Source organism: Dermacentor albipictus, chromosome 2, assembly GCF_038994185.2.
Source record: "Dermacentor albipictus isolate Rhodes 1998 colony chromosome 2, USDA_Dalb.pri_finalv2, whole genome shotgun sequence".
Classification (NCBI taxonomy): Eukaryota; Metazoa; Arthropoda; class Arachnida; order Ixodida; family Ixodidae; genus Dermacentor; species Dermacentor albipictus.
The window spans coordinates 144,485,043-144,511,299 of NC_091822.1; the positions used below are offsets into that span (position 1 = coordinate 144,485,043).

Below are 26,257 nucleotides of genomic sequence, written 5' to 3' on the forward strand. Positions count from 1 at the left end.
GAAAAAACGACAAGAAGACAGTTTACTCTGTACCTAAAACAGTCCTGCCCACAAATTGTTGGCCTGTTTCAGAGCGCTGTGTGAGGCATCAGTTTTGTCCACTTTAGTTGCATCAATTAGGTGCATTTACAGAATTGTAATATCGTTCTTTCTCTTTCGAAGGTGAGTTGGTGTTCTAAACTTGATTTGCGATTTGCAAGGATTTTCGAAAAATTCTTGATGGCCTAAATCAAGAGTCTGCCACCTATAGTCGATATATTTAACACTTTCTTTTAAAGTGCAACGAACCTCGTCAAATGTGGAGAAGGACGATTTCTCCGTTCCAGGTTATTTAGACAGGAGTTCCCGAGACACAACTTCCTTTTAAGGCGTCAGCGGAGGCTTGCTCATTGAGAAATGTCGGCTGTACGCTGAATTGCAGCCCTGTTGCCTTCACGTTCGCAGAAGCTTGGGCGTGTTGGTGGTGGTTCACTGTGACATTCATAGCGCGCAAAGAAATGTTTGAAGAAGATAAGGAACCGGCAGAGAGTGAAAGAGCTCTGCCTGACACAAATCCTAGTTGCTTGAAAAATCGCATGCGTACACTAGCAGCAACAACAAAAAAAAAAACGTCACAACATGAAAAAGGGCAACTCTTGATGATTTCTGACGCGAACATTCGTTGTCAAGCATGTGCCAAAAATTTCCTCAAAAGTCGGCAAGGTAATTCAGATGCAAGTATGGATAGTGTTGCGGCATGTACGGTAACATACACCTAGCTTACAAAAACTAGAAAAAGCCATTCCAATTAAAGTTTTGACAGTGTAACCAGGGTAGGACCCTGGTGTAACTGAAGGATGCACAGACGAACACATCGCCAAGCTTAACACCTCAGCAGCTTTACCACATGATGTGGACGCGTGGTAGAATGCATCTCTTGCAACTGCAGAATATTCTCTGAACTAGGTGGAGCGCTGCTTCACCCTTGCGTGCAACAAATGCGCTTTTAAAAAGTTTGCGCGACACAGGCCTCAGTGAGGCATGGGTATGTTCAGCCCACGTGTGATGGTGATGATGACGTTCCTCAGTTGTGACACGTACCAAGAGCGGGTAATAGGCTAGGAAACGGGCGTCTAGAGGAAAGTGATGACTACTTTCCTTGTTGTTGTTGATGATGAGGATGACCTTAAAGTCTTTGGCACGTACCCACTCAGGGGGCTTGGCCAAAAAGGTGCTCTTCTTGCTTACATCGCTGAGCGTAACGTCTCTGTGCAATCCTATTTTTCATTTCTCACGTTAATAAAATTTTATTATTGTTGTTTGACATTTCACCAAAACCGTCTGGCGCGGCATGCCAGGCATTTGGTTCATTTTGAACTCGCCGTCTATGCGCCAGCAGCGTCGCCGATCTGACCGCTGTAAAAGCCGCTCGCTGTAAGATAACTTACACGACCCCTCTGGCCGACACCACCGCGTGTCATCGGGCGTTCCACGTGCCCTCCCACGTAGGCCACGTGGTTATCGCCATCATCACAATCGTCATCATCAAGAGCCCACCGTCGTCGTCATTGGTGCGTGCCCCTGGGGCGCTCGCACTGGGCACGCGCGGCGCGTTTCGACCCCCTGGCTGGGCGCCGCGGAAGGAGCGCCTCTTCCAGCCGGTCTCGGAGCCCCCGCTCCCGTGCCGGAAGCAGGAGCCGTTGGAGCCGCGGCTTGGGTGACGGTGAGTGAGCGAACCCGGAGTTCGGCGCGTTTCTCTGCTTTGTGCGTGTCGCAGTCAGGGAGCGCCATGCTGAGTCAGGATACGCCCGACGGCATCGTAAAAAACGGCCAGTTCGGACGCAGCAGACGTTTTCAACATTCAACGCCAGGACATGTAAACATAACGTCCGTCTGTGAGAAATTGTCCGTATTTTACAAAAACAGTGTCGAGGCCAACTCATGTAGCCGTCTTCCTTTTAGCACAGCACGAAACTTGCTCGACTGGTAGCCTTTCTTCGATTTATCGTTCCTGAAAAGGCCGCATCGCATTGCCGTACCAAACGGCGTACCTATCTACTACTCACAATGAGAAATCCTGAAAGAGGACATACGTAGTCATAGCGTTATTAGAGCTAGTTAGGTTACAGCCAGTTAATAAGCTGCGTCCAGGCTGCAGTCGCAAGTTGAACGCTGCGCACGCCAATCACGAGTGCCTATTGTCCAACTGACGAATACAAACACATAGCCACTAAAAGGGAATGGGCATTCATTTTGTTAGGCACGTTGAAACTGCTGGAATATTTCTGTGAACCGAGCCTCGAAACAAGCCAGCCGCTCCGCCACCGATGCAGCTGACAAGCTTCTCGCGTTGTGCTGCCGGTGAGTGCCATTTAAGCGGAATGCCTATACGATGCTCCTCTGCCCGTACTCACTCAAAGGAAGGCAGCAAAGCAGTGGATTTGCGCTGTACCTTCGCAAGCGTCGCGTACTTGCGGTGTCCGCCTGTCGTCCTGCATCGTGGCGGGGCGGCGGCGACTGCGGCGGCGGCGGGCGCCGTGGTCCCGGCGTGCGGACGCTAACCGGGGCCGACTGCTGTGTTCTCGTCCTACCTTCTCTCAGGTGAGACGCAAACATGACCGAAGAGAGCGCTGAAGAGGAGGAGGAGGAGGACGACGACGCGAAGAAGAAGAAAAAGAAGAAGAAGAAGAAGAGCAAGAAGAAGAAGAAGAAGAGCAAGTCCAAAAAGAAGAAGAAGAGCAAGTCCAAGAAGAAGAAGAAGAGCAAGTCCAAAAAGAAAAAGAAGAAAGGAAGCAAGAGTAAGAAGAAGAAAGGAAGCAAGTCCAAGAAGAAGAAAGGTAGCAAGTCCAAGAAGAAGAAAGGGAGTAAGTCTAAAAGGAAAAAGGGCAAGTCCAAGAAAGGAAAGAAGGGTGGTTCCGCAGATGCCACTGAGAGCAAGAGCCCGAGCCCAACGCAGAGCGGCGGGGCATCACCGGGCGCCACCAGTCCCCGCCGACGAGCCGCCGCCGGTACGACAGTCACTGCAGGGAGGACCTATGGGCCAGCCGGATCCTACGGTGCAGCGGCATCCCATGGGGGAGCGGAATCCTATGGGGGAGCGGGATCCTACGGGGGAGCGGAATCCTATGGGGCAGCGGGAGGAGCATATGGAGCATCGGGAGGATACGGAGCATTGGGAGGATACGGAGCATCGGGAGGATACGGAGCATCGGGAGGATACGGAACACCGGGAGCGTACGGAGCTCCCGGACCGCACGGCGCGTATAGCCCTGGAACGTACGGCCATCCGATGATGCAGGGGAGTGACATCAGCATCTCCTCAATCGGCGGACCCAGGCCAGCGTTGCGCCAGACGTACCGCGTGCGACGCGGTGGTGCCTCTTCGATCTCGATACCGTCCAAGGAAGGCGGTGGCATAGTGGTGGATGTCAAGTACCGCAGAAGGAAAAGGCCCTTCGGCTCTTTCGGGACGCCCACCGGCTCGTACTCGTCGTCGCAGATGGCTCTGGCGCCCGATTCGCTGTTATACGATGACATGCGTTACATGCCCGACGCAATGTTCTACGGCGATTCGTCCGACAGCTACTCGGACATGCTGTCCAGCCGCACCTTCGAAGACAGCTACTTTGACGATGGATACTCGAGCTACCCGCCCGCCGACCTGTTGTACTCACAGGGCGAGGGGCCCCTCGGTAGCTTGGAGTTTCCACAGCAAGCGCTCGGCGATGGTCCCGGGATGCCCATTCTTTCACCCACCATTCAAGTTCACTTGCAACCACCGGCGGAGCCCATATCTATGGACTTTAGGGTCTCGATGTCCAAGGAGCGACTGCTTGGTCTGGGACAGCAGCAGATGTCGCAGCCCACCGATATAGAGCAGCTACAGATGCACCTGACGTCATTACCGCAATCTCAGCCAATGGAAGTGCAAAACCTAGGCGCTCCAGTAACCATCCATCCTCAAGTACCGATAGAGCAGCAGATACAGATACAGCAGCCGCCCTCGTATCTCGCCCTCGAACAACAAATGGCGCAGGCGCAGACATCACAGTTACTCTTGCAACAACAGCTTGAGGCACAGAGATCCGCACAGCTCCAGCAAATGCAACAGTATACCCAGTACCCTCAGTACTCCCAGTACCCTGAGGCATCGATACAAATGAGTCCCCATCTGTCTGCGCCCATGATGCCTCCTCAAGGAGTAGGAACGCGAGGCTCACCGCGCATTCAAGTGGACGTGTCCACCAGCGGATCAGCCTCAGCCGACTCTGGGGGAATTGGAATCGTGCACGGTCGAATTAGAAGGTTGCGCCGTGGCGGTTATGGAAGCCCGCCGTCATTTCCTGCTCCTGGTTACGGTACACCGCCACCGAGAAGTTACAGCAGCCCTTCACCACGGACTCTCCCTGGTTATGGAACTCCGCCTCCGAGGCCGCCTATTTTGCGCCGTAGAGCACTGTCTCCCATGGCGCAGTATCCGCAACCCTTTTCATCGCCTTCATATATGGCCGGACAGTCGGCTTCATTTACGGCCCCGCCGTCGCCGCCTCCGCCGCACTACCACCCGGTGTACAAGTCAACTTCCGATCCACTGCAAGCATATTTGCCTCCCGTCATGCGTCGCCCACGTTCCCCGCCACCTGCGCCCCCTGCGACGCCCGCCAACGCTAATTTGTCCGTGTCGGTGTCTTCGTACCGCATTCGGCGGCCCCGCCAAGTGTCTTCAATGCCGTCGTACCCAATGATGGGTCCCAGTGTTTCCATGATGGCATCGCCTCCAGCATCACCCATGCCTACCATGTCGCCCATGCAATCGCCTTATCAATCTCCATATCAATCCCCCATGGTTTCTCCATCACCGTCTATGATCATGCCTCCCATGATGCCTTCACCGTCCTTTTCCATGATGCCTCCCATGATGCCATCACCGTCGCCTTCAATGATGTATCCCATGCAGATGCCGTCTCCTGTGCAATCTATCGTTATGCAGGCCCCTCCTCCGCCGCCGATGCCGTCCCCTTCGTTCAATCCCTATCCGATGCCTAGCCCCATGATGCCATCGCCTTCGGTTATGGTTAACACTGTGGCACCCCCAGCAATGTCGCCACCTCCCGTCATCGTCATGCAACCGCCGAGCCCCATGATGTTACCGCCAATGCAGCCACCCATGATGCAACCACCCATGATGCAATCGCCGATGATGTCGCCGATGATGATGGGGCCGCAGATGATGGGACCACAGATGATGGGGCCAATGATGGGACCCCAGATGATGGGCTCTATGATGCCTTGTCCGCGGCCCTCGAACTCGGAGAAGGTGTTCTGCAAGATTGAGCGCTACGGCGGCTCGTGGTCTGGTAGCGACGATGACTACTACGAAGGCGGGGATGGTTACCGCCGAAGGGGCAGGCGACGCAGCCGGGGCAAGCGCGGGCGCTCGCGACGCAGCTCGTATTCGAGCACCGAGTCGAGCATGCCGCAAAACGCGTCGCTTTACAGTGTGCCCTCGGCGCCGGCCTTCCTGGGACCCACGCAGCAGCAGCAGCAGCAGCAACAGGTCTACCAGATGCAGCCGATGATGGGCTCGCCGCAGTACGCCGCACCCGCGGCCGGCCTGGCGGCACCGCAGCCGCCGTACATCACCGACATCTCCAACGACCAACGGGACCTCGACGCCATCGAGAAGGCCATGAAGAAGATGTACATAGAGCGGTACCCGAGGTAAGTGCGAATATATTTCGAATGACTCTAGCCTCTAAGACAAATAACAAAGGCAAGAACCTAAAGTGGAACGCCTTCTCCAGCCTGGGCTTCGCGCCATGCACCTCTCTCGTCGGAACCTTACGGAGAACCAGTTGTCCCTTCAGTGACCCCCATTTTCACCGTATGTTTACTTAGTAAATAAGTTCAACCGTTAGGATAACGACAAGGTCCTCCGAGACCGACCAGTGGCCTGAGCACTATGACAATGCGCAGTCTAGAGGGGACGTTACCGCTGAATGTTCGACGGGCTTGTCCATAGACAAAAGTGCCTTTCAAGTATATTGTGTTTACTTTCAAGTAAATGTTTTTCTTTCAAATAAACTATTGCTATTTGATATTTCATGTATGCTATGTCGCTCCGTGATCGCAATGCATACGCCAGGACCATTAGCGTCGCAGTGAAGCGATGTGACCGGAATTCTTTCTTCTCTTTTTCTCTGCTTGCTTCCTACCTTCGCCTGTTTACCTAGCGCCTGCTCTAACCAAAAGGCCTCAAATAGCAGTGTCACGCTATTGGACTAATGAGTCTGCAAGTAAGCACGCACTGACGAAAACGTAAACATTGTCAACGTTGCCGCTCGTTTTCCGCTCACAGTATACGTCAAAGCAAAAATTTGCACGGACCTTGCAGTAGGGTTTATCCGCGAATTAGGCATGCCACTGCGGTGCAGTCTTTTTGCGACAGAATGGTTGAAACTCCTGCGAAGTTTGAACTGTGAGTGCCCCGTGTAGATCGTCAAAACTTTCGCGATTACCTAAGGTAATTTAGAGAGTAGACTGCCTTTAGTTTCTTTCAAAGAGCGCGTCTCTAAAATGCATAATCGCGCCTCTTGTATCGCCATCGTTTAAGCATTTTCACAACAAGCTCTAGCGGGGCATATAACTGTTGCAGATGTACCTTTGCTGTAAGACATCTTGCAAGTGTTTGGTGGTTCTGTTGGGGAAGCATCCGGTCATCTCTTTCTCCTTGCCGCTGACCGGGTCCATCGATTGTTTGAACACAGTTGGTGCAGTTATCTATCCATCACTCTTCCATCGTGGAAATTCGGAATGTTAGAGCACTTAGCATTAGCGAAATTCGCCGTCTGCGCATGTGGCGGAGTGACCAAGCTGAGCGAAATTTCCACTGCGTCGTGTATAGAGAGCGAGGAAGCAGCTAATGTAGTCACTGCACTAAGCTTCGCTTTTTGCACGTATTTCCTTGATGCAGCCCAAGTATGGCGTATCACTACACTATGCGTCGAAGCGCCCCCTTTTGAATACAAGGAAGCAGCTGGTCTACGAAGTCACAAACTTCGCCACTCCGCCTGTGACCGTGTCGCCCCCGCCCTTTCCTCTGTACCATTTACTTTATTGAACCACGATCGCACTCGGTTATCCGGGCGACCATTGCATGTCCCTGGCAAGTTCCACTCTCTTTAGTGCGATGGCAATTATATGGACCCATGATGAACTTCAGCTAGCGTCGTCGCCGTAGGCGTTGGTGTCGCCGTGAGGTTTCGTATAAAGTACAAGTGCGAGAAGGTCCCAGCCGCGTGCCACGTGCTGAAGGTACGAAGGAAAGCGTGCGAGGGTGACGCAAGAAGGATGGCGGCTTGGTGCGGCGCCGAGTTTTCGCGCGAGCTAGGAGGGGGAGGGGGGGGGGGAGGCACGGTAACGCGCGTCTCTGCTCGTAGTCCGGCCTCGGCAGCTCATGGCGCAGCCGCCAACGCCCCATCTTGGAGGCAATCTGCAGTGGGTTCGAAGGCTAGTCGACCCGTGATATTTGATGGCGTCGGGTGCACCACGTTCTTGCACGCCTAGGTCGCATTGAAGCGAGAAGCAGCACGAAGAAGAATTCGCTCGCCGCTGCTGCCGCTCCCTATCAAGCTAGCGCTTTGACGGCGAGTGTCCGCGCTCATCGAGTGTGATGCGTGTGTTTCCTGTGCCCGCGTCGCACCGTGCTTGTTAATTTAGTCAGTAAGCGAATGTTTGCAGCAGTTCATACGGCCAATAAAACTAATAACCTTACTAAGTACAGCTGTCTAATCAACGCTTCGCGCGAAACTGAGACTTCTATTTTCTTACCTGCTGGCGTGATTTTATCTCGCTCACGCCAGCGGAAATGAAAAACGCTTGTGCACCAAGTTTGGCAGGCACGTTAAAGAAATGTTCACGTGATCAAAATTAAACCGGAGCACTTTCCGAGCTGCGACGAACGTAGACCCCTCGACAGGGCCCTCCAAATTATGGGAATGGGAAGACAGAATGACCAGGTTCAACGACATCATCACCATTACAAGATGCAAAGATGCACTTATCCACCACCCCATCCACAACTCAGTAGAACGCAAGCTGTCCAGCGGCGACAGCTACGAGCCAAATCATACATCAGATACTAATGCACGCCATTTATCCATACATATACACAACAGGTAGATGCAAAGTGTGTGACACCAGAGCCACGCTAGAACACATGCTATGGGAATGTCAGTGAATAATACAGGACAATGCGAGCGAAGCCTCCATCGACAGCCTCCGCGCGCGATGGCAGGCCGCGCTGCTCAGCTCGAACCTGGAAGACCAACTCTGGGCAGTCCGGCGGGCCAAGGAAGCCGCCGAGAGGCAAGAACTCTTGGTCGTAACCTCGGTGGGTGACCCAGCCCACTAACTCGCCGGACGCGAATCGTTCTGATTCGAAGTAAAGTTTCCTCACTCACTCACTCACTCACTCACTCACTCACTCACTCGCTCGCTCGCTCGCTCGCTCACTCACTCACTCACTCGCTCGCTCACTCACTCACTCACTCACTCACTCACTCACTCACTCACTCACTCACTCACTCACTCACTCACTCACTAATGCGTCGCCTCTCATTAGATGGTGTCATTAACTTCTTTTACTCGGATTTGCGGTCTTAGTGTAAATCAAATGCATGGACGCCCAAGCCTAGACAGCTGTTGCTCGACGTTTCCTGTCACTACCTGACCCTATATGCACCGTGCATCCCACCTGCCTCTCCATGCAGCGAGAACGAGAGGCAGTCGCTGTTCCCCGAGCGTTCGCTGATCATCATTCTGGCTCTCATCTTCATCTTCGTCATCGTGGTCGTCGTGATTGCCGTCATGGGCTCCTCGCGTCCCGGTGAGTGCGCATGCGCTCCCACGGGAGTCGAACCATTGCCTTCCTAAGCGGTAGATCTGTCCTCGCTGGAAATAAGAAAATCGCCGTGTGTATTTCAAGCTGAGAATTGTAATTGCCCAGTTAAGCGAGAACGTTAGATTACGCTTCTGTATTAGGGCTGCCTGCGGTGGCTTGGCACGAACCGTTGAGAACGCGAAAATGAATCGCAGGCAGCGACGGTACCGTGAGTTTGCCTCCACGGCTCGCGACGTCGTAAATTCTGGAAGCGCCTGCTTGACGCTAGCTAGCTGTTCGTTCGCACGTTAAAGTTGAACTATTACATTGAATTCAAAACTAAATAATTGGTTAACCATGGTGAGGTTTTCCTGGAAGTAAAAGAAACTCGGCTACGCGAGAATACAGCAAAAATGGCGTCTTAAGAGCGCCGTAAATGACACCTCAATTCGAGTGAAAAATTCGAAGTGGAGAACTTGACCTACACCTCTTCCGGTACACTGTCTTTCGCCGGGGAAATGTAGAGAACTCAATTGAAGAGTAAAATATGTGGAAGCTGATTGTGACTAGCGAAGGAAAAGGCCGACTGTCGAACTATGGACATAATTCGAGTTCTATTTTCTAACCTGAGCACGTTGTACCTACCTGTTCCAGGGTTCCTGCACCCCGCGACGCAGCCCCTACCGACGATGAAGACCGAGGCCCCGCCCACAACCGCGGCTGCCTCGACCACAGCAGCAGCTGCTAAGACGACGGGAAAGTCGTTGCTGGCATAGCGCGTGGACCTCGTTGGTTGAAATCGGTCGATCTTCGCGACTAGCTCCCGCATCCTGCGGCGTGCATTAAAGTTGAAGCAGGGTCAAAAGCTGGCTTCCGTTTGTTTGTTTTTGCACGTAGCCTGGTCAAACTGGGAGAAAATTAACATTGTTTGACAAGATGTAGAGAGTTCTTAAGAAGCGAGTACGCGTTATTCATTTGTGTACAGGTGAATAACGTTTGTAGCGCACGATTTCATCACTTGTTAAACTGCGTAAAATAGTTTACATGGGTAAAAGCGGGGAAATAATTGGTATGGGACTACAGCAGAATTGTAAGCGTAGCTCAGTTTTCAGCATAGGTCGACATACCCTGAGTACACTGACTCGTAATCGTCGCTTTGATTTTCATCACATTGCTTATTGCGATATATCTGCGCCTATAACTACTGGTTGCCGAACTATCTTGTCTTAAATGCGCAGGCATTTCTATGCCTACCCCAAAAAATTTTCCGTCACGTAATACAATGAATAGCTCATCCCCCCTTAACCATGGCTCATACCAGCGTAAGCAAGCAAATAAAACGGTTCATACAGACTTCAGGCAGATGCTTTTATTTTAAATCAACATATTTATCCCCATATATGCACCTACGTTGGTCATCCGCCTTCACAGAGTGAAATGGCCCAAATTTTTTTTTCGCTTGGCTCAAAGATGATGATGCCGTTCTGTGCAGCATTTCTAGGACATCTACGTACACCCATGCGCGGTTAGCAGTATTAGCGCGGGCAAGGCTTTGGCTTCTGTGCAGCGTGAAAAGACGTTAAGCTGTAAAATTTGTCACCTTGCTTTATATAACTTACGGGACGGCTACGCCCTCTCTGAGAAATCAAGCGTGACGGGAATTGGTGTTCGGGCTATAGCGACAGCGTTACTCACGAGGATAACACCCCACATCTCCTCAAACACGTAAGACAAGGATTCTCGCGTGTGTGTGCGAATGAATTGGGGAGTTTAACGTTCTAAAAGCCACGGTTTGATTATGAGGCACGCTCTAGTGGGGCACTCCAGATTAATTTTGACCGCCAGGTGATCTTTAACGTGCCCGCAATTCACGGGACACGGGCGTGTTTCCAGCAGCAAGCCGTTCGCCTGGCGGCCGAGGCCGTGAATATGAATGAATTTTGAATGAATTTATTTCCATAAATATGCAAGCTTATGGAGGATATAAGGAAAAAAGTTACAAAAGAGCAACTTGACTAGTCCTTAATCCTTCTCGTGACAGCAGCAGCAGAAAACAAACACACGGCAAAAAAAGGAGGGTAAGAGAGAAAGAACAAAAGAGAAACAAGAAACGTTCTCATACAAGTGTACATACAGCAGATAGCAATAGAAAAATACATAACTCAATCAAAAGAAGCCTACTTATACAGAGATTAAAGGATAATAGGCACCAAAGTAATTTATTAACTTGTTTTTACTGCAAGAAAAGACATCAATACCATGGTTCATTAACTTATTTAATAAATGCGGTAAAGTGTATGAGAGCTTTTGTTTCGCAAGTCTGCGGGGCAGTCTCTGATCCCTCCTAGGCCTGGGTGCCGGGGCTGGGATCAGACAGCCCCTTTACGGTGGAAATCAAAGTTGTTGATTCAGTCATTCACTGCATTTAGGCCCCATCGAAATGCGGCCGCCGCTGGCGGGATTCCATCCCTCGACCTCGTGCTTGGCAGCGCAACATCATAGACGCTAAGCCACCGTGGAGGGCATTTCCGCGTGTGGGATCGGCGGTGCCTTCTTAGAGAGCGAAAAAAAAAGTTTTCGTAGTTTATACAAGCTGGCATTCAATTGGTTGTTGTCGTTGTTCTTACCAGCGTACAAATGGTATAGCCACCAAATGTATCAGCGGAAAGTTTGATGGGTGACCGTCTCGGCTACTGGACTACCTTGCCAGTGCTAATGCCGTCAAAGTGAATCTTTTTGTGTGTGCTTGTGAGTTGTACTTGTGTGTCTAGAGCGTGTTGATATTTTCTTTCGTCATTCTCTTCTTCCATTATTCTTGCCTGAGCAGTCTGAGATTTCGCTGCCTTCCTTTCATCTCTCTCTCTCTCTCTCTCTCTCTCTCTCTCTCTCTCTCTCTCTCTCTCTCTCTCTCTCTCTCTCTCTCTCTCTCTCTAATTTGCTGAACCTTAAAAAGGTATATCTCCCATTACGGATCACAGAATGATTGTACAGCTATCACAGAATGCATCTTTAACGCGTTCTAGCCTTCGCTGGTGCAATAATTTTATTTGCTTTTACTTTATTCCAGCGAAGCTGTATACCTCCACCGTCAAAGGAAATTATCGTGTCGTTGTAAGCAAAAAAAAAAACTCCCCGTACGTGGGCCGCTCCCGAAGATAGTGCAATGCCGGGCCGATCCGCGGCGGAGGTGCAGTTCGCAATTAAAGGGGCCCACATATGCAGCTTCGCTGGTCATCCTTCTCCAAAGAGTGGAACGGCGCTGAGATGTTTCATTTATTTTGTTGGCCCGTGTTTGTTATTGAATGAAGCTTGCGTAGTCGGGATGAACCGACTGAACGAACATCGCTTCCACTCGATCCGACTTCGTACGCTGATGCACGGCAGTCCATTTCCTGTTTCGGGCTGGTGCAGAACGAAGCCTGCACTGTGCTTCTCCCGCAGGCGCATGGAACACCTGGAGAACTAGTCCTGCCCGAAGCCTGCGCGAAGCAGAACAAACGGCGACGTGCCTGCTCTGCCATGCTGCAGTGCAGTGCAGTACATGCGCAGTGAATCTTGAGTGGGTTAGAGAAGTGCGCGCGAATCGAGTGGACTTCAAGGAACACAGGTTCGCTCTTTGCTTTTGAGCAAATATTACGCGCCGAAAGCCTTACGTCATTGCAAGGCATGCTTCGGATGGGTTGATAGTTCAAATAGCACGGAAATGTTCACGATGATTCTAAAGCACGCCCGGCAACAACGTCAAAGGTTTCTTCGCCAGAACGAATGAGCGCTTGGCCTGAACAATGAGGTTCTCTATTCTAGAATAGTGGACATCACAAGTAACTCGCTGATTGACTCTAACAACAGCGAACCCCGCGCTGCCTCCGTACCCCTGGCAACTCGCCGGAAAAGAAGCCATGTTTACACTCTGAACCCAAACGTACACGCAATGTTTATCCACAATTCTCTCAAGTCATGTCGAAAACAGCGTCACCGCACTGAGGCGGCGTGCTTCCGTTTTTCTTCCATTCTACGCGTAGGTGTAGTAATATTCAAAAATTCAAATGCGACTCGAACTAGCTTCGTTCTTCAAGTTGTGTTCCGTTCGAGAATTCATAATTCGAAATTGTCGAATATTCGTTTCTCTTAAAATGTTAAGGGATAACAACCTCGACTGAAAGAGATAGAGAGAGAGATACCGGGGCAGACAACTTCTGCCTAATAAGTCCCATTCATTTAATAAGAATGTCTCGCTTTGAGGCAGCCAACATACGAATTTGTTGCCTGATTTAGGTAAAGCAACGCATTACTTCGACAATTTCGCCGTCTTTGCATCCCTCTAAAGCAACCTGCTGTTCTGTAGCATCACACCTCTCTCCTTCGACGAGCCTAGTCTACGTGCATCATGCATCTACGAATTGTTTCCCTGTTTAATTCTTTTCATTGCCATGGTACTTCAGATCACTTAAGGTTACACACATCAAACTACTGTTGTTGTTGTTTTTCGTCGTTGCATTTAGAAGCTCTTTAGTTGATCGGATGTCTGTCCAGTTGCGAATGGCATTACTGCAAATGTCGAATAATGTAAGAAAGCGGTTGCCTGTTTTTTTTTCTCCTTCTTTTGTTTAATACAAAACAAGCTACACGAAAGCTTTAAATCTCATTTTGTTTAGAAATCGCAAAATATTCGATATTCGAAGGTCGTTTTTCACGGATATTCGTATATTCAGTTTGATTGTATAATTTTATTATTGAAAGAACTCTATATACAAGTCTAAATCATCTCTATATGACTTCATCTAATCTCTTCCAATGTGCTCAGAGTAATCAACCGTCGTTTATGCTGCTATTGTCTCAATCTCTGCTGCACCTATCTGTAGCGCGTTTACGCCACGACCACCCTTAAGGACCTTCCAAACTCTTTTCAAAGCTTAATCCCGCCATCAGGTCCTCAGCATCTTCGCACATTCTTCAGCTCCTTCTTTCGCTACACCGCCACATTCCAGGTAAGCAAGCTGACATTGAAAAACGCCGTGAGGCTCTTTGCATCGTCACACTGTAGCACAGCATCTTCCTGCAAGCATTTGGTACCCTGCATTGAAGGACGTCAAATTTCTCTCCGTCTCCCCGCCAATGCGCGAAAAAAAGAAGCTGCCTTCGACTCTTAAGGCAATGAAGAGCTGCAGAATTTGTTTTATGCCTGCAACAATACGGCCGTCAAACGGGTATATATGCGCGCCTTATTTTGCTCAGAGATTGACAGTTACGGATGAGCCACTGGCGCCTTTCGCTCTTGCGCGTATTGCTATGCAAGAGGAGCTTTAACACTGGCTCGTCTCGACTACTTGCCCTTCAAAGAGCACGCTTATGCTGGGATCCGCAGAGGCAGCTCCGGCTCGTCATTGTCGAGTGCGAGGTAACGATTTTGCCTCCTCTGGTAACCCCAAAAAAGGATGTCACGCACCGACCGCGGTTGCATAGTGGCTTTGGCGTTGTGCTGCTAAGCATGAGGTCGCGCGATGAAATCTCAGCTGTTGCAGATGCATTTTGATGGGGCTGAAAAGCAAAAACACTTCCTGTTTACTGTGCATTGGGTGCACGGTAACGAATCCCAGGTAGACAAAATTAATCTGGAGTACCACACTACGGCGTGCCTCATAATCAGATCGTGGTTTTGGCTGGTAAAACCTCAGAATTCTTAATTTAGCATGTCACTTGCAGCATTGCATTCGCTGTTTAAGAAGGCTGTGTGGCACAAGGATCAATATCCCCCTACACTGAAAAAAAAATTACACCCTTCAAAAAAAAAAAAGAATGTAGATGTGTCTATAACTCACACCCTTACATCCTTCTGGGTGTAAGGGTGTGTCATAGGCAGATTTACACATTTTCTTTCTTTTAAGGGTGGGCATTATTTAACAGTGTACACGCCACACTAAATGAAAATATTTAGTCGAGTTAAATTAATCCAGTATTCGTATAGAAGTCTATTATCGTTTTTTATGTGCCAGTATATCACTTTGTTGCGTAGAAAATTGCCTCCGAAGGTACCTCTACAGCTCCGCCATTTGAACCACCCATACCAAAACGGACGAGTTGACGCATTTTTCATGTTACCTCACTCTTGCCGCTCCTAGCCACTGGTGACGCCCCATTTGAGGTATCACGGTCCCTCAACAGGTGGCGCCACTCCGATTATCCGTTTTTCTCATATGTTCTCGCTACAAATAACGAATTAGTTATTGCAGAGGCCTAATCTTTCTATCTAGCTCGATCTAATATTTTGCTTAGGTGTCACTTTAAGAACATTATGTGAAAATATCAAGACTCTTGCCTTCGTATAGGATTCTGAACGGTATGCTCTAATAACAGCGCGTGCGCCATGCTCATCGTCGACCTTCGCAGCTCTAACTTGTCACACCGACGTGTATTAGAACGCGGCCTAAAACACCCACAATGAAATTTTATCACAACGCTGACTTCCGGTAATGTCGTCGCATACTGGGCTTTACTTTTGCTGACTATAAAATTGTCTTCGCTTTCTAAAGCTTATATATATATATGATTATATGCCATTACACTCATAAGCTATGTGTTGAGGCAACAACAAAAACAGCAGCACAATTGCAACGAACAAACCTCAGTAATAGCGCTGGCGTGGTAGAAGAAACGTAACAAACATCACTTCTTTGTATTGCGTCCGCTCATCAAATTACGTGGTCCTATTTCTCTTTGACTGTATCGAAGCTCTTGAACCTTACAAACGGTAATACAGCGCCTTACTTATCTGATGTTTGCGTCGGCCAAGGGTAGCTACAGTGAAAGAAGAGGTTAAGGGAAGCGGGATCAGCATCAACATCAAGCAAGGCCAGGCCTAGGCGGTCAAGGGGTCAGCGGTGCGGCAGCCTTCTGCGGCCCGGGCCGCCCGTCCGGGGCCACCAGACCGGACACCCCCGCCGCCTCGAGAGCGGTAAGTGGCCGAAGTGCAAACGCGTTCACATTTCACTTAGAGTGGCCGCCGGCCAGGCTCGTAGCCACGCCTGCCTCTCCGTTGTCTCGCCAACGTGCAGTCTCGAAGGGCGAAACAACCGATAAAATTGTAGAACCTTGTTGCGCGACGCGCTCGACACAGGTACTACTCACAGACCCGGTCCACGCTTGCTGAAAACTCCTCGTTTGCTGGTCTTGCGGAGCGTGACACATAGTTAAGCTGTCTGTGTTTACAGTTCTGTGGGTATTTCCTACGCATCAGACTCAACTGAACGAGCTGCGTTGTATGCGTGACGTAGGGGTGTCACGAATTGTGTCCCTGAAAGACGACGCCAGTGCGAGCTCGATGCTACGTGCGGAGTTCAGTGCAGAACCTTCACGGCCACTGCGCCCACGCCGTTATCGCGGTTTATCGCAAAGATTTACGGAAACTACGCGCGAAAATATTCCCACAACTCTTTTTTTTTTTTGTGGTCACATTCGAAGTTAGCTTTCCGGTCACGTGAACGGTTGCTTCATGTTTTCACTCCGGCCCGAACCGTGACAGCGCGTTGTCCTTGATCGCAATTCTTTACAGAACTGCCGTGCAGGCAATACTACCTTCCTCGTTCACTGCGTGACAGAAATACGTTGGAGCGTCAGTTCGACCCGGCATGCATAGTGGTGACTGATATCTAAAAGCTGGGCCAGTCTCATGACGGTGACTAGATTATTTATTTATTACATACTGTGGACGCGAGGTCCATGCAGGAAGGGCAAAAAATAAGCAAAAAGGTAAAAAAATTCGTTTGAGCAAAACTGGGGGCTAATGTATTTTGATGAATGTGCCGAGTTACGACAAAATTACGACGAATAACAAAATTACCAAATCACAATAGGAGTCAGTTGTGGCACTTGTTAGAGCAGTAAACGAGCAACCAAAAGAACTGTGATTGTTCCGCAAATATATATTTCTGTATAATTCTTCAAGAGCTAATTCAAGTAACGCTACTATAGTCGGATACAACTTAAGCCTGCAATGAAGCCCCGCCCCCGCCCTTATAACCGCCAGCCACTGTTCCTCCGCGAGGCTGCAAATAATTCGTACTTCAAACTTTTTCTGTAACCCAAATAAGGCGGTAACTACGAAAATAATATTATTAGCGTGTAATTTTATACCTTTTCCCTCACCTATTATAGTGGAATGGCAAATGGCTAATTCTTTATTGAACTGAAATAACATGCTTGCTTCTCTACAACTATTTGTTGTGATGTTTCAGTTCAGTTGGCAGTGAAGTTTCATGAGTAAAATGGGTGCAGCAGTGCAATGAACTGCACCGCAGACTTTTGAAAAATCCATACATTTTGTCCATGTCTGTTGCACACCTCATTGCTTCCGCCGATGAAAAGACTTTTCAAGAAAAGCAAACGCTCTGGAGGTATCAAGTACGACGCCATTTTGAAAAGGCAGCATGTCGACGATTTTGTTTGCTTCTGTGATTGGCTGGCGCAGTAGCCTATCTCGCATGTCGACGATTTTGTTTGCTTCTGTGATTGGCTGGCGCAGTAGCCTATCTCCGCGCGGTCCAGGTGCCTTTGTTGCCAACTGCTGTTCTTTTAAGTTCTATTCTACTAAAGTAATCTTTATCTTACACTTTCAGCTTCCTTGCTTGTTCTTGGCAGTGTTCTTTCTGCGCTTCTTTCCTGCGCGAGTCCATCTGACGTGGTTCTTTATTTGCCAAGTAAAGGAGAGGTGTATCGCACATGCGTACCTGTAAAATACACCTTATTTCATTTCTCTTTTGTGGGTTTACGCGTAGTTATGGTGAATCGTGGGCGTTATTCACATTTTTACTAGTAAAGGTATCCCCTCCCCCCTCATTTCCATAGAAAAGTTACCTTGGGTTGGGGGGGGGGGGGGGGGGTGCCCTCCCCGAAAAAAAAATCCTGGGTACGTGCCTGGTCGGACCGAAAAGAACCTGGGTTTGGTTTGCGATTTCTGAATATTTTCCGCTTTGGGTTCTGGTTCACGTACGGAGCACAGATATGTTCGAAGCAGTTTGAACCTGTTCACGCGGGTTCATAATGATTCGGAATTAAGAATTGAAAGCTTTTAGACAAGGATCCTTTTCAACCTCACCCGCGAATTTATTGGAACGAAAGGTAGTCTACTTCGACAGATGTGTGAACGCAGACTGATTAACCTATGGTGTCTTTATTATTACGCGCCAAATTGAATACTCTGTGACTGTAGGCGCCCAGACGTACGGTTATATCATTATGATTTTTTTTTTTTGAAGAAGGCAGTGTCCATTGTTTTAAAAACACAACCAATTCCGTTGAAGCGCCTGTAAGCTGCCGTATACATCTGCGTGCACCTCGCCTGTTGAGGTTGTGGGACTGGTGAGGGAATAATATAGCAAGAAAGCTTAACGGCACAGGCCCACATGACAGGCATTGCGTTTACAAAGACGTTTCGTCCTGGACCGCCACCCACCTTGGTGGCGTGTACAGGGGCTTTGCTGTTGCGCTGCTAAACGCGAAAGCGAGGGATCGAATCCCGGCCGCGGCGGGCGCATTTCGATGTGAGAGAAATGTAATAACGCGCGTGTACCTCACATTGGGCACATGTTAGAGAACCCCAGGTATTCAAAATTATCCGGAGTCTCCCACTACGGCGTGCCTTATAATCATGCCGTGGTTTTGGCGCGTATAAACCCCGAAATGTTAATTTTATTTCTGCACAGCATGCAACCGAACCATAACGACGCGTCCGTGCAAGTTTCGTTAATTCAAAGGCCTGAAACGTAGGCGCGATCACTTTCCTTTTTCTAAGTAATTCAATTAACGCGCGTCTTTAGAGCTTTGCACCATCTTTTTAGTTTGCTGCACAGTTGGTGACGGCCGTTTATAAGGACACCCCAGGCGAATTCCTGCCGTCGCCGTCGCCGTGAGGTTCCGTATAAAGTTCAAGTGCGACAATATCATCGCTGCGCTCCGTGTACTGTAGACATGCGTGTGAAAGTGTGCGAGGGTCAGCCGGCGATCACGGCTCAATCTCTCGCACGCAAGCGAAGGAAGCGTGGAGGAAGCTTGCCGTCTTCCGTCGCACGCAAGCCTCCGGGATCCAGGGTAAGCAGAGGGGCGAGGGCGTTCTGCCAACACCTTCTAGACTAGGTTCTACTTCGGGCCGCTATATCTTGAAAGCCATCTGCGACGGGGACACAGTCCGGCCGCGCTCTGTGTTTTCGCGGCTTAGTTCGCGTTGATGCAGGACGCAGCTCGAAGGTCAATTAGCCCGCTGCTGCTGCCGCGCTCGGCTCCAGCGTTTCGACAGCGAGCTTCCGCGGTCATCGAGGAAGATGTGTTCATGTTTGCCTGTGCGCGCGTGACACCATGCTTGTTAATTTAGTTTATATTTCTATGTTGACAAATTTATGCGGCCAATAAAACTACTGTTCTTACTTCGTATAGCCAGCTGTCCACTAATTTGCTATCGCAATCGATGCTTCGCCTTTCGGGCGAAACTGCTCTTCTTTTTTATCTCCATGTGACATTCAAACAGCTTTGATTGCGCAAAAATTAACAACATAATGAGCGTGAAATAGACGCGCAACGACCACTGAAGGAAGACAAGAAAGAAAAGGGCATCACTTTGCCCTAGCCAAGACGCAAGTAAATGAGGTAAAAGCCAAGGCTATGTGAAGAACTATGTGAAGAACACACAGCGCACGCGAAGCTATCAGCACTCGGTACACCCTGTCCCGACATCGCAGATCGCTTCCAAGATAGGGCCCGTGCGGCCGCGCCGTAGTAGAACCCCCCCCCCCCCCACTCCCCCGCCCTACTCTTGTCTTGCGCGCGACTGGAGACGGCGCGCTTTCTCCCCGATTTCCTCTCTTGCGCGCTCGAGATTGAGCCGCCATCGTCGGCTCACCCTCGCAAGCTTTCACTCGCACATACAGCGTACGGTACGCGGCGACGACCTTATCACCCTTAAGGCCCAACCACACGTAGCACGAGATACGCGTCTCGCTACCCGTACACGTAAGCGTCTCCGAGTGCGTACGCCGGTGATGAAGGGAAGGGCGGCCAGCCACACGATGCGCGCACACGTGCGCACTTCACTGCGCGTAGCACAGGGCTGACAGACCAGCGACGGCGGAAACGTTTCTTCGGGTTTGAGAAAAGCTTATCCTTTTCTACTTAAGCCCCCAATGTTAGAGCTACTACATTGTTCTAAAGTTGAGAAATGCATGCCGCTTACATCTACACATTCTTATGGCAAACAAAGCTACATCAGTGATCAATATCACCACTGATAGCGTCTCGACATCACCACTGAGACGCGCGATATCGTCTGCTCACCCACGACTGCAGTTGAGAATCTACGCGCGACTGCGCACGACATTGCTGTCGAGATTTTGCTTATGCGCCCGCTTCGCCAGCTTCAGCGTTCTCTGCCCGCAACGTACCACACGAGAATGAAGCGTTTGCTTCTTGCACAGAAGCTTTTGCTGCTGCTGCCCTTGCAAAGGTGGCGGGAGAGCATAAATTGTCTGCAGCGACGTTGCTGGGTCCGGCCCGTGTTTCAACGACGTGAAGAAGGACTTTACTATACGGCTGTGAGTAACTTCTTTCCTTTCAATGATCTACAGTGGTAGTGCAGGGAGCCAATGTTTGGACTTGGGAAGTTATCTTCGTCAGGACAGCAATTACTTTCCTTATCAGAGTTTCTAAGTGCGCGCATTGGAGATAAGCGAAAGGGCTAAAACAGTAATTCGGGGATCGCACACACAGCGTGCGAACGCCACGATTCGTAGAACGGCGCTGCGTCGTAGGCACAAGGTTCGTCCAGGTTTACAGCACCGATCGAAACGATTACGTAACGTATATGCGAACAGAGGGACCTACAAGAGCAGGGCCCCCGAACCTGCCGTGGTTGCTCAGTGGACATGGTGTTGGGCTGCTGAGCACGAGGTCGCGGGATCGAATCCCGGCCACGGCGGCCGCATTTCAATGGGGGTGAAATGCGAAAACACCCGTGTGCTTAGATTTAGGTGCACGTTAAAGAAACCCAGGTGGTCGAAATTTCCGGAGTCCTCCACTACGGCGTGCCTCATAATCAGAAAGTGGTTTTGGCACGTAAAACCCCATTATTTTTTTAAGAGCAGGGCCTATTTCGTAAAGCGCGAAAGCATGGGCGAAGATCGCGCTCCACCGGAGGCACACATATCGTGTATTGGATACGCGGTGATGATACTTCACACCATTGCAACAGCCATCTGTCCAACCCGTGAAAGCGCATGCAGTACGACATACCGTCACTAATTCTTCAGCTTCAGAAGGGAAGAAACACTTGATTCTGTTCAACAGACAGTCGATGAATAAGAGAAGTATTTTCCAGACCTTCATTTACTAGAACACAAGAGTAACCAGTGCTGGAATACTAATTTTAAGCTCCCTTCATTAGTAACAGTAGACTATATTGCATATACAGAACTTGTGTAACATTCTCTTGCACAAAATTTGCAAACATCAAGCTTTGTAATCAATTTTCTGTAATTCATTATTTTATTTGATATCTAGTTTTTCTTTCTTCATTTGATTAGATATTCGATTCTAAATCTACTATTCGGTATTAGCGCACCCCTACAAGAAAGTTAAGGACTGCTAGTTATATTTGTGCCATTAGTACAGCGCATATGGATTCAAGAGCACCTTTTTATACGTGTTGGTTGTCATATATTACGTTCGCGGATGAGATATGAGTCCCTATATTTTCTGTCTCTCGGAAGTGTTACTCCAGTCTATGAAGTGTCATGTAACTAAATTGTGACCTGGCAGGTTAAAATGCTTTGCGACTGCTTTCGGAGGTTTCTTGGCAGTGGCCACACAATCTTTGTTTAATCTAGCGTTCCCTGGCTGTCCTGTTTTGCCGACACGCCGTTTGTATTCAAGCATATAAACAAAGCAGGGGGTAAAGTTAAACATGGCTAGTGGCTATGTGTGTGTGTATGTATGTATGTGTGTAAGCTCATGATACCTGCGCGTGTATGTGGGCAGGGCACGGGCCTTGTGTCAGATAATAATGCACCGCTTTTTACAGATGCAACGGATGCGTCAGGGTGACCACGGGTTTTTCTACAAGTTCTTTCGCATGACGCCGCAGCTCTTTGACAAGCTATTGAGCTTTGTCGCAGAGGAGCTCACACGGCAGCACCACATTCGAGAAACCTCTGGAGCCTGGAAGACGACTTGCTATAGCATTGAGGTTTGTCAACGCTATTTGTCCCTACAGAAATAATGTGCGATTCAAGGAATACAGAATGTGCGGCCTAATGAGGAAACACTGTTTCTTTGTCATTTAGTGTATGATTTTTTATATTTTATTTATTTACATAATACGGCCCGCCACATTTTGACAGCCAAAGAAGGGAGGGGTCACAAAACATTAAAGCAAGACAAAAGAATGAACGAAGCAACTGACAATGAGCGCGAATAAAAAATACAAATACATATTGTGGTTCTTTACACAACTAAGTAAAACGAAGATACTTATAATGCGTGTGAAAAAATTAAGTGAAAAAAATATATCACATGATCACAGAGACTGAAAGATTGCACTTAGTGCATCATCAGTGTAGCAGTTATGGCTAACTTGAAATGGCATCACAGAAAAGCTACCTCGGTGCTTTTGACCTTGCGCAACTTGTAAAACATGCGCTGAGGAATGCTTGCACATGTAGTATTAAACAAATGTGGTAACTAACCTGCTCAAATTAAAATTTCATCATATGTCACCAAGAAGTGCCCCCCTAGGCATGGAAATCATTGTCAAGAAAAGTCACATCATGATAATTAATGTGCTAACAACAATTAAGTAATGGGCACTATTTGTTTTCCAAGTTGCATTCCAGCTACTTGGCTTCCGGGCAAGATATAAAAGGCGTTGCCTTGGCTTACGTATGGAGATAGAGACGGTTAGACTCTGCGATGGTGTGCAAGTCGTATGTTGATGACCTTGTCTGCAAAGAATTAAACTGCTGCAGAGAATGACAGCAGCAGAAATTTCTCACATGTTTTTAAACTTAAGAATTATTTAAAGCTCACATGCTGTTCACAGCTCCTCCCAGGTAGCCCTGCTTCCTGCCAGAGGAGCAGGGTCATATGCACAAAACCCTTATTTACGCACTGCATTTGATCCTGGACAAATACTTTGGCCAAACATTTAATGCAGCAAATGCAAAGCCAACTCTGGGAGTGAGCCATGCAACCAAAAAAAAGAGAAAACAAGGATTGTGGCCTGTGTATGCTAGCTGTGGGAGAGGGAGAAGTTGTCTATGTTGACAGTGAACCTCGCCTCCTCACTAGGTGGTGGCAAGACTTTTCACTTTCTGCTACCTCTCCTGATAATGAAACAATTTAAAAGTGCTTGTGCTGCTAGAACGCCCCAGAGTCAACGCTTTACAACTTGTAGCGTATAACCGAAATTTCCCGTGAGGACTGGTTAAAGGTCGATTAAATTTATTTTTCTTTACAGGCACGTACAGGCACTCGTAGATGCATGCTCAAACTCTGGAATGCACAGGTTGTGAACTCAAGAAGATTCATTGCTGCAAGACAGGTTCAATGAGTAAGGACAGATGAAAGCGATAAACACCTGTCTTGCAACAACAAACCTTTAGTTGCAAGTCAGTGCTTGTTTCTCTCTCGTAGGTGTGTTGCTAAAACATGTTCACACATCTCTGCAGTAGCAATGGCCAACAAACCAGGCCCACAGATATCAACTTTATGAAATTCCTGAATAATTATGCACAAGAATACAAATGCAACACAATGTAACATGAACAAAAAAGGAAAACTGAAGTGCTTTGATATGACACCAACAGATAGGGAAACGTAGTAAAGTATAGGGGAAATTAACTGTCGTTTTATTTGCAACGTCGACGTTACAAGGAGAAGGGAAATGAAAGTGGACAAAACGGAACTTGCCACTGCTGGGAGCTAAACCTATCACCAATTGAGCTACAGTGGAGGCTATTCCTCCATCAATTTCCTAGAGTGTTTATGTGTACTAGATAGGCTATTGGAGTGTTGTTGCATGAGTAGCACTGACTAAAACTACCAGGGCGACATCTATTACATGCACATATATGCTCAAGAAAGTTTACAGAGGCATGGCCATTGCTACAGCTAAATTGATAAAGCAACGCAAAAAATTCGAATGTTGTGGGTTTGTCTCCCATCAATGGGAAGTTATATTTTCGTCCACTTTCATTTCCTCCTTATTTATTTCCTCCTGATTACATTTAAATATAAAGTAATCAAATTCCTCAGTGGTTTTCCTTGTTTCATTGTCTTTGGCTTTATTATACAAAAGGTATACATTAAAAAAACATTAATCTTTGAATTACTTTCCTACTTGCATCAATTTAATTTTCATGTCGAGATGCTTATCCTCACTGACCTCCCTCGTGTGTTTGAGCAGAGAGACAACAAAACTCTTGAGGTCGTCCTGTGGTTTGCATTTTTTTATTGCACTTGAAACATTACCTAATTCCTCTAACACTGACTCTCATCTTTCTTTTTCCTCTTCCTCCTCCTCGACGTTGTCGCTTCAGAAGCAATGTTTCCCAACGTGCCCAGCTTGCCAATGCCTGCTGAAGCCAGCGATGCGTGTGATTACGACCTGCTGTGGTGTGCCTCGGAAGCCTCAGGAACCAGCACTTCTTGAAGCACTGGTGATTCGAGAGATTCCAAAATGTCCTGAGACTCCACAGACTCGCGCGACGCTGAAGACAGAGTCGATGCTGGCGCTGGTCACTCTTCACCTGACGGTGACGGCACTTCAAGCGTTGCCAGATCTGAAAACTGGGACATCTTCGTTAAGATGTCCGCAGCGTTTCCCTTCTCACTCGATGGGGGCACTGGGGAAAGGTTGGCGAACGCCCTGCATGTGAGCGTAATAAGGTTTGCACATATTGCGAATGCGCAAATAATGTGCTGGTCTGAGTGCAAAAATATATGATGGCTCAAGTACGTCCACATTTGTTTTAAGGTGTCATTTTATTAGAGAGCAACGCCCAAGCTCTGAGTCAGTATTGTAGGGACAAAAGTGGCTTGCAAACACAACCAGAATGAACATTCTGTGCATGCGCTGGAGTGTAGCTTTTGTATTCTTTGCGTTTTTTTTTTGTTTCTGGTGCCTTTAAGCAGTTCTTATAAAATTTGAATGCCTAATACCTAGTGATACCTTGTACTTGAAACAGTGCATGGTATCTGGAATGTTTTAGTTTCGAAATAATTAGTATCATGAATTTCACTGCAATTAATCAGTACAACGACGTAATAAATTTTATGTTGAATTAACAAGATTTAGCGATATTACCAAATTCTATCGAAATCGGAGGCGAGTATTACCACGGCCTCAGATTAAACTGAACAGAGCTGAGTCCGTTACTTGGAGGCGATTACAAACAGAAACTTACACGAGTCCCGTGCAACTAAAAACTTTCTACCCCAATATATGCGAGAGCGATATGCGCAAGCTATGCAAGTCTGTTAGAGCCAACCTTCAACACATGTTGTGGGGATGTGAAATATACCAAGATAAAATGGCAGTCTCCCCGGCAAATCTACGGGCGCGGTGGTCGGCCGTGCTGCTCAGCTCAGAACTCTCTCTCTCTCTCTCTCTCTCTCTCTCTCTCTCTCTCTCTCTCTCTCTCACGCGCGCGCACACGCACACACACACGCACGCACACGCACACAAGCGCACAAGCACACAGACACGCGCACGCACGCACACAGGAACTACGCTTGCACTTTCTAAACATAGAGTAATAGTATTGTTATATCTTGCTTTACATAAGGCTCTTTCCTGTTACAGTTTTTACTTGAATTGTTCTTGGCCTGTAACTTTGCTTTCTTTTCATTTTTAAACCATGTCATTCTACACTGTTTTTCTTAATTGTATGTCTAAACACAGTGCGAAGCTGTGTACGTAGTAGTCAGTACATTTGTTGTTTGTATTTAGGAAGTCGTGTGTAATCATGTTTGTCATCTTGCCATCTGCCTTGTAGAGGGTGTTTTGGCCCAGTGAAGCTGATTTTAGCGAGCAAACCCTTCCAAAAGGTTTCTTAAAGCTGAGCTTTCTTTGCCTCCTCTGTGTACTTTCCCCCCGATGCTGCTGCTGTCTTGTCAAATAGCTCTTACTGAATGCATTATACTGATTTTATAGTACTCGTTGGAACCACTGCCATCCCAGCAGACTGTTGGCTACAGTCTTGCACGAGTGACCAGTACCGGACATAGTGCAAATACCGGATATAATAATGTAACCAGATCGTGGTTTTGGCAATGTAAAATTCCAGTAATCACTTTTTCCACAGCAGGAACAGCGTTCTCCACAAACATCGTGAAATCTTCGCTTAAACCAGTAGCCAC

The 26,257-nt window shown here is 48.3% G+C and overlaps 2 protein-coding genes across 4 annotated transcripts in view; both read left to right on the forward strand.

Moving 5' to 3' along the window:
* The first annotated feature begins 1,543 nt into the window (after positions 1 to 1,543).
* On the forward strand, positions 1,544 to 9,725 carry LOC135904661 (uncharacterized). The gene is made up of 4 exons (XM_065435546.2): positions 1,544 to 1,702; positions 2,581 to 5,700; positions 8,751 to 8,866; positions 9,515 to 9,725. Exons 2-4 carry the CDS (start codon positions 2,594 to 2,596, stop codon positions 9,634 to 9,636), a joined length of 3,345 nt encoding a protein of 1,114 aa, XP_065291618.2. The 5' UTR covers positions 1,544 to 1,702; positions 2,581 to 2,593; the 3' UTR covers positions 9,637 to 9,725.
* Positions 9,726 to 15,684: 5,959 nt separating this feature from the next.
* LOC135904613 (titin-like) overlaps positions 15,685 to 26,257 on the forward strand; it is a 71,220-nt gene continuing 60,647 nt past the window's right edge. For all 3 annotated transcript variants that reach the window (XM_070534055.1, XM_070534054.1, XM_070534056.1), the window contains exon 1: positions 15,685 to 15,812. The gene's annotated coding sequence lies outside the window, so the exon portion shown is untranslated. The remainder of the gene's footprint in view (positions 15,813 to 26,257) is intronic.

Excerpts from the sequence above, each read along its gene's own strand:
- LOC135904661 (XM_065435546.2), top strand. The coding sequence starts at position 2,594 with ATGACCGAAGAGAGCGCTGAAGAGGAGGAGGAGGAGGACGACGACGCG. Across the intron at positions 5,701-8,750 it reads TACATAGAGCGGTACCCGAG|CGAGAACGAGAGGCAGTCGC; the intron begins GTAAGTGCGAAT and ends CTCTCCATGCAG. Across the intron at positions 8,867-9,514 it reads CATGGGCTCCTCGCGTCCCG|GGTTCCTGCACCCCGCGACG; the intron begins GTGAGTGCGCAT and ends TACCTGTTCCAG.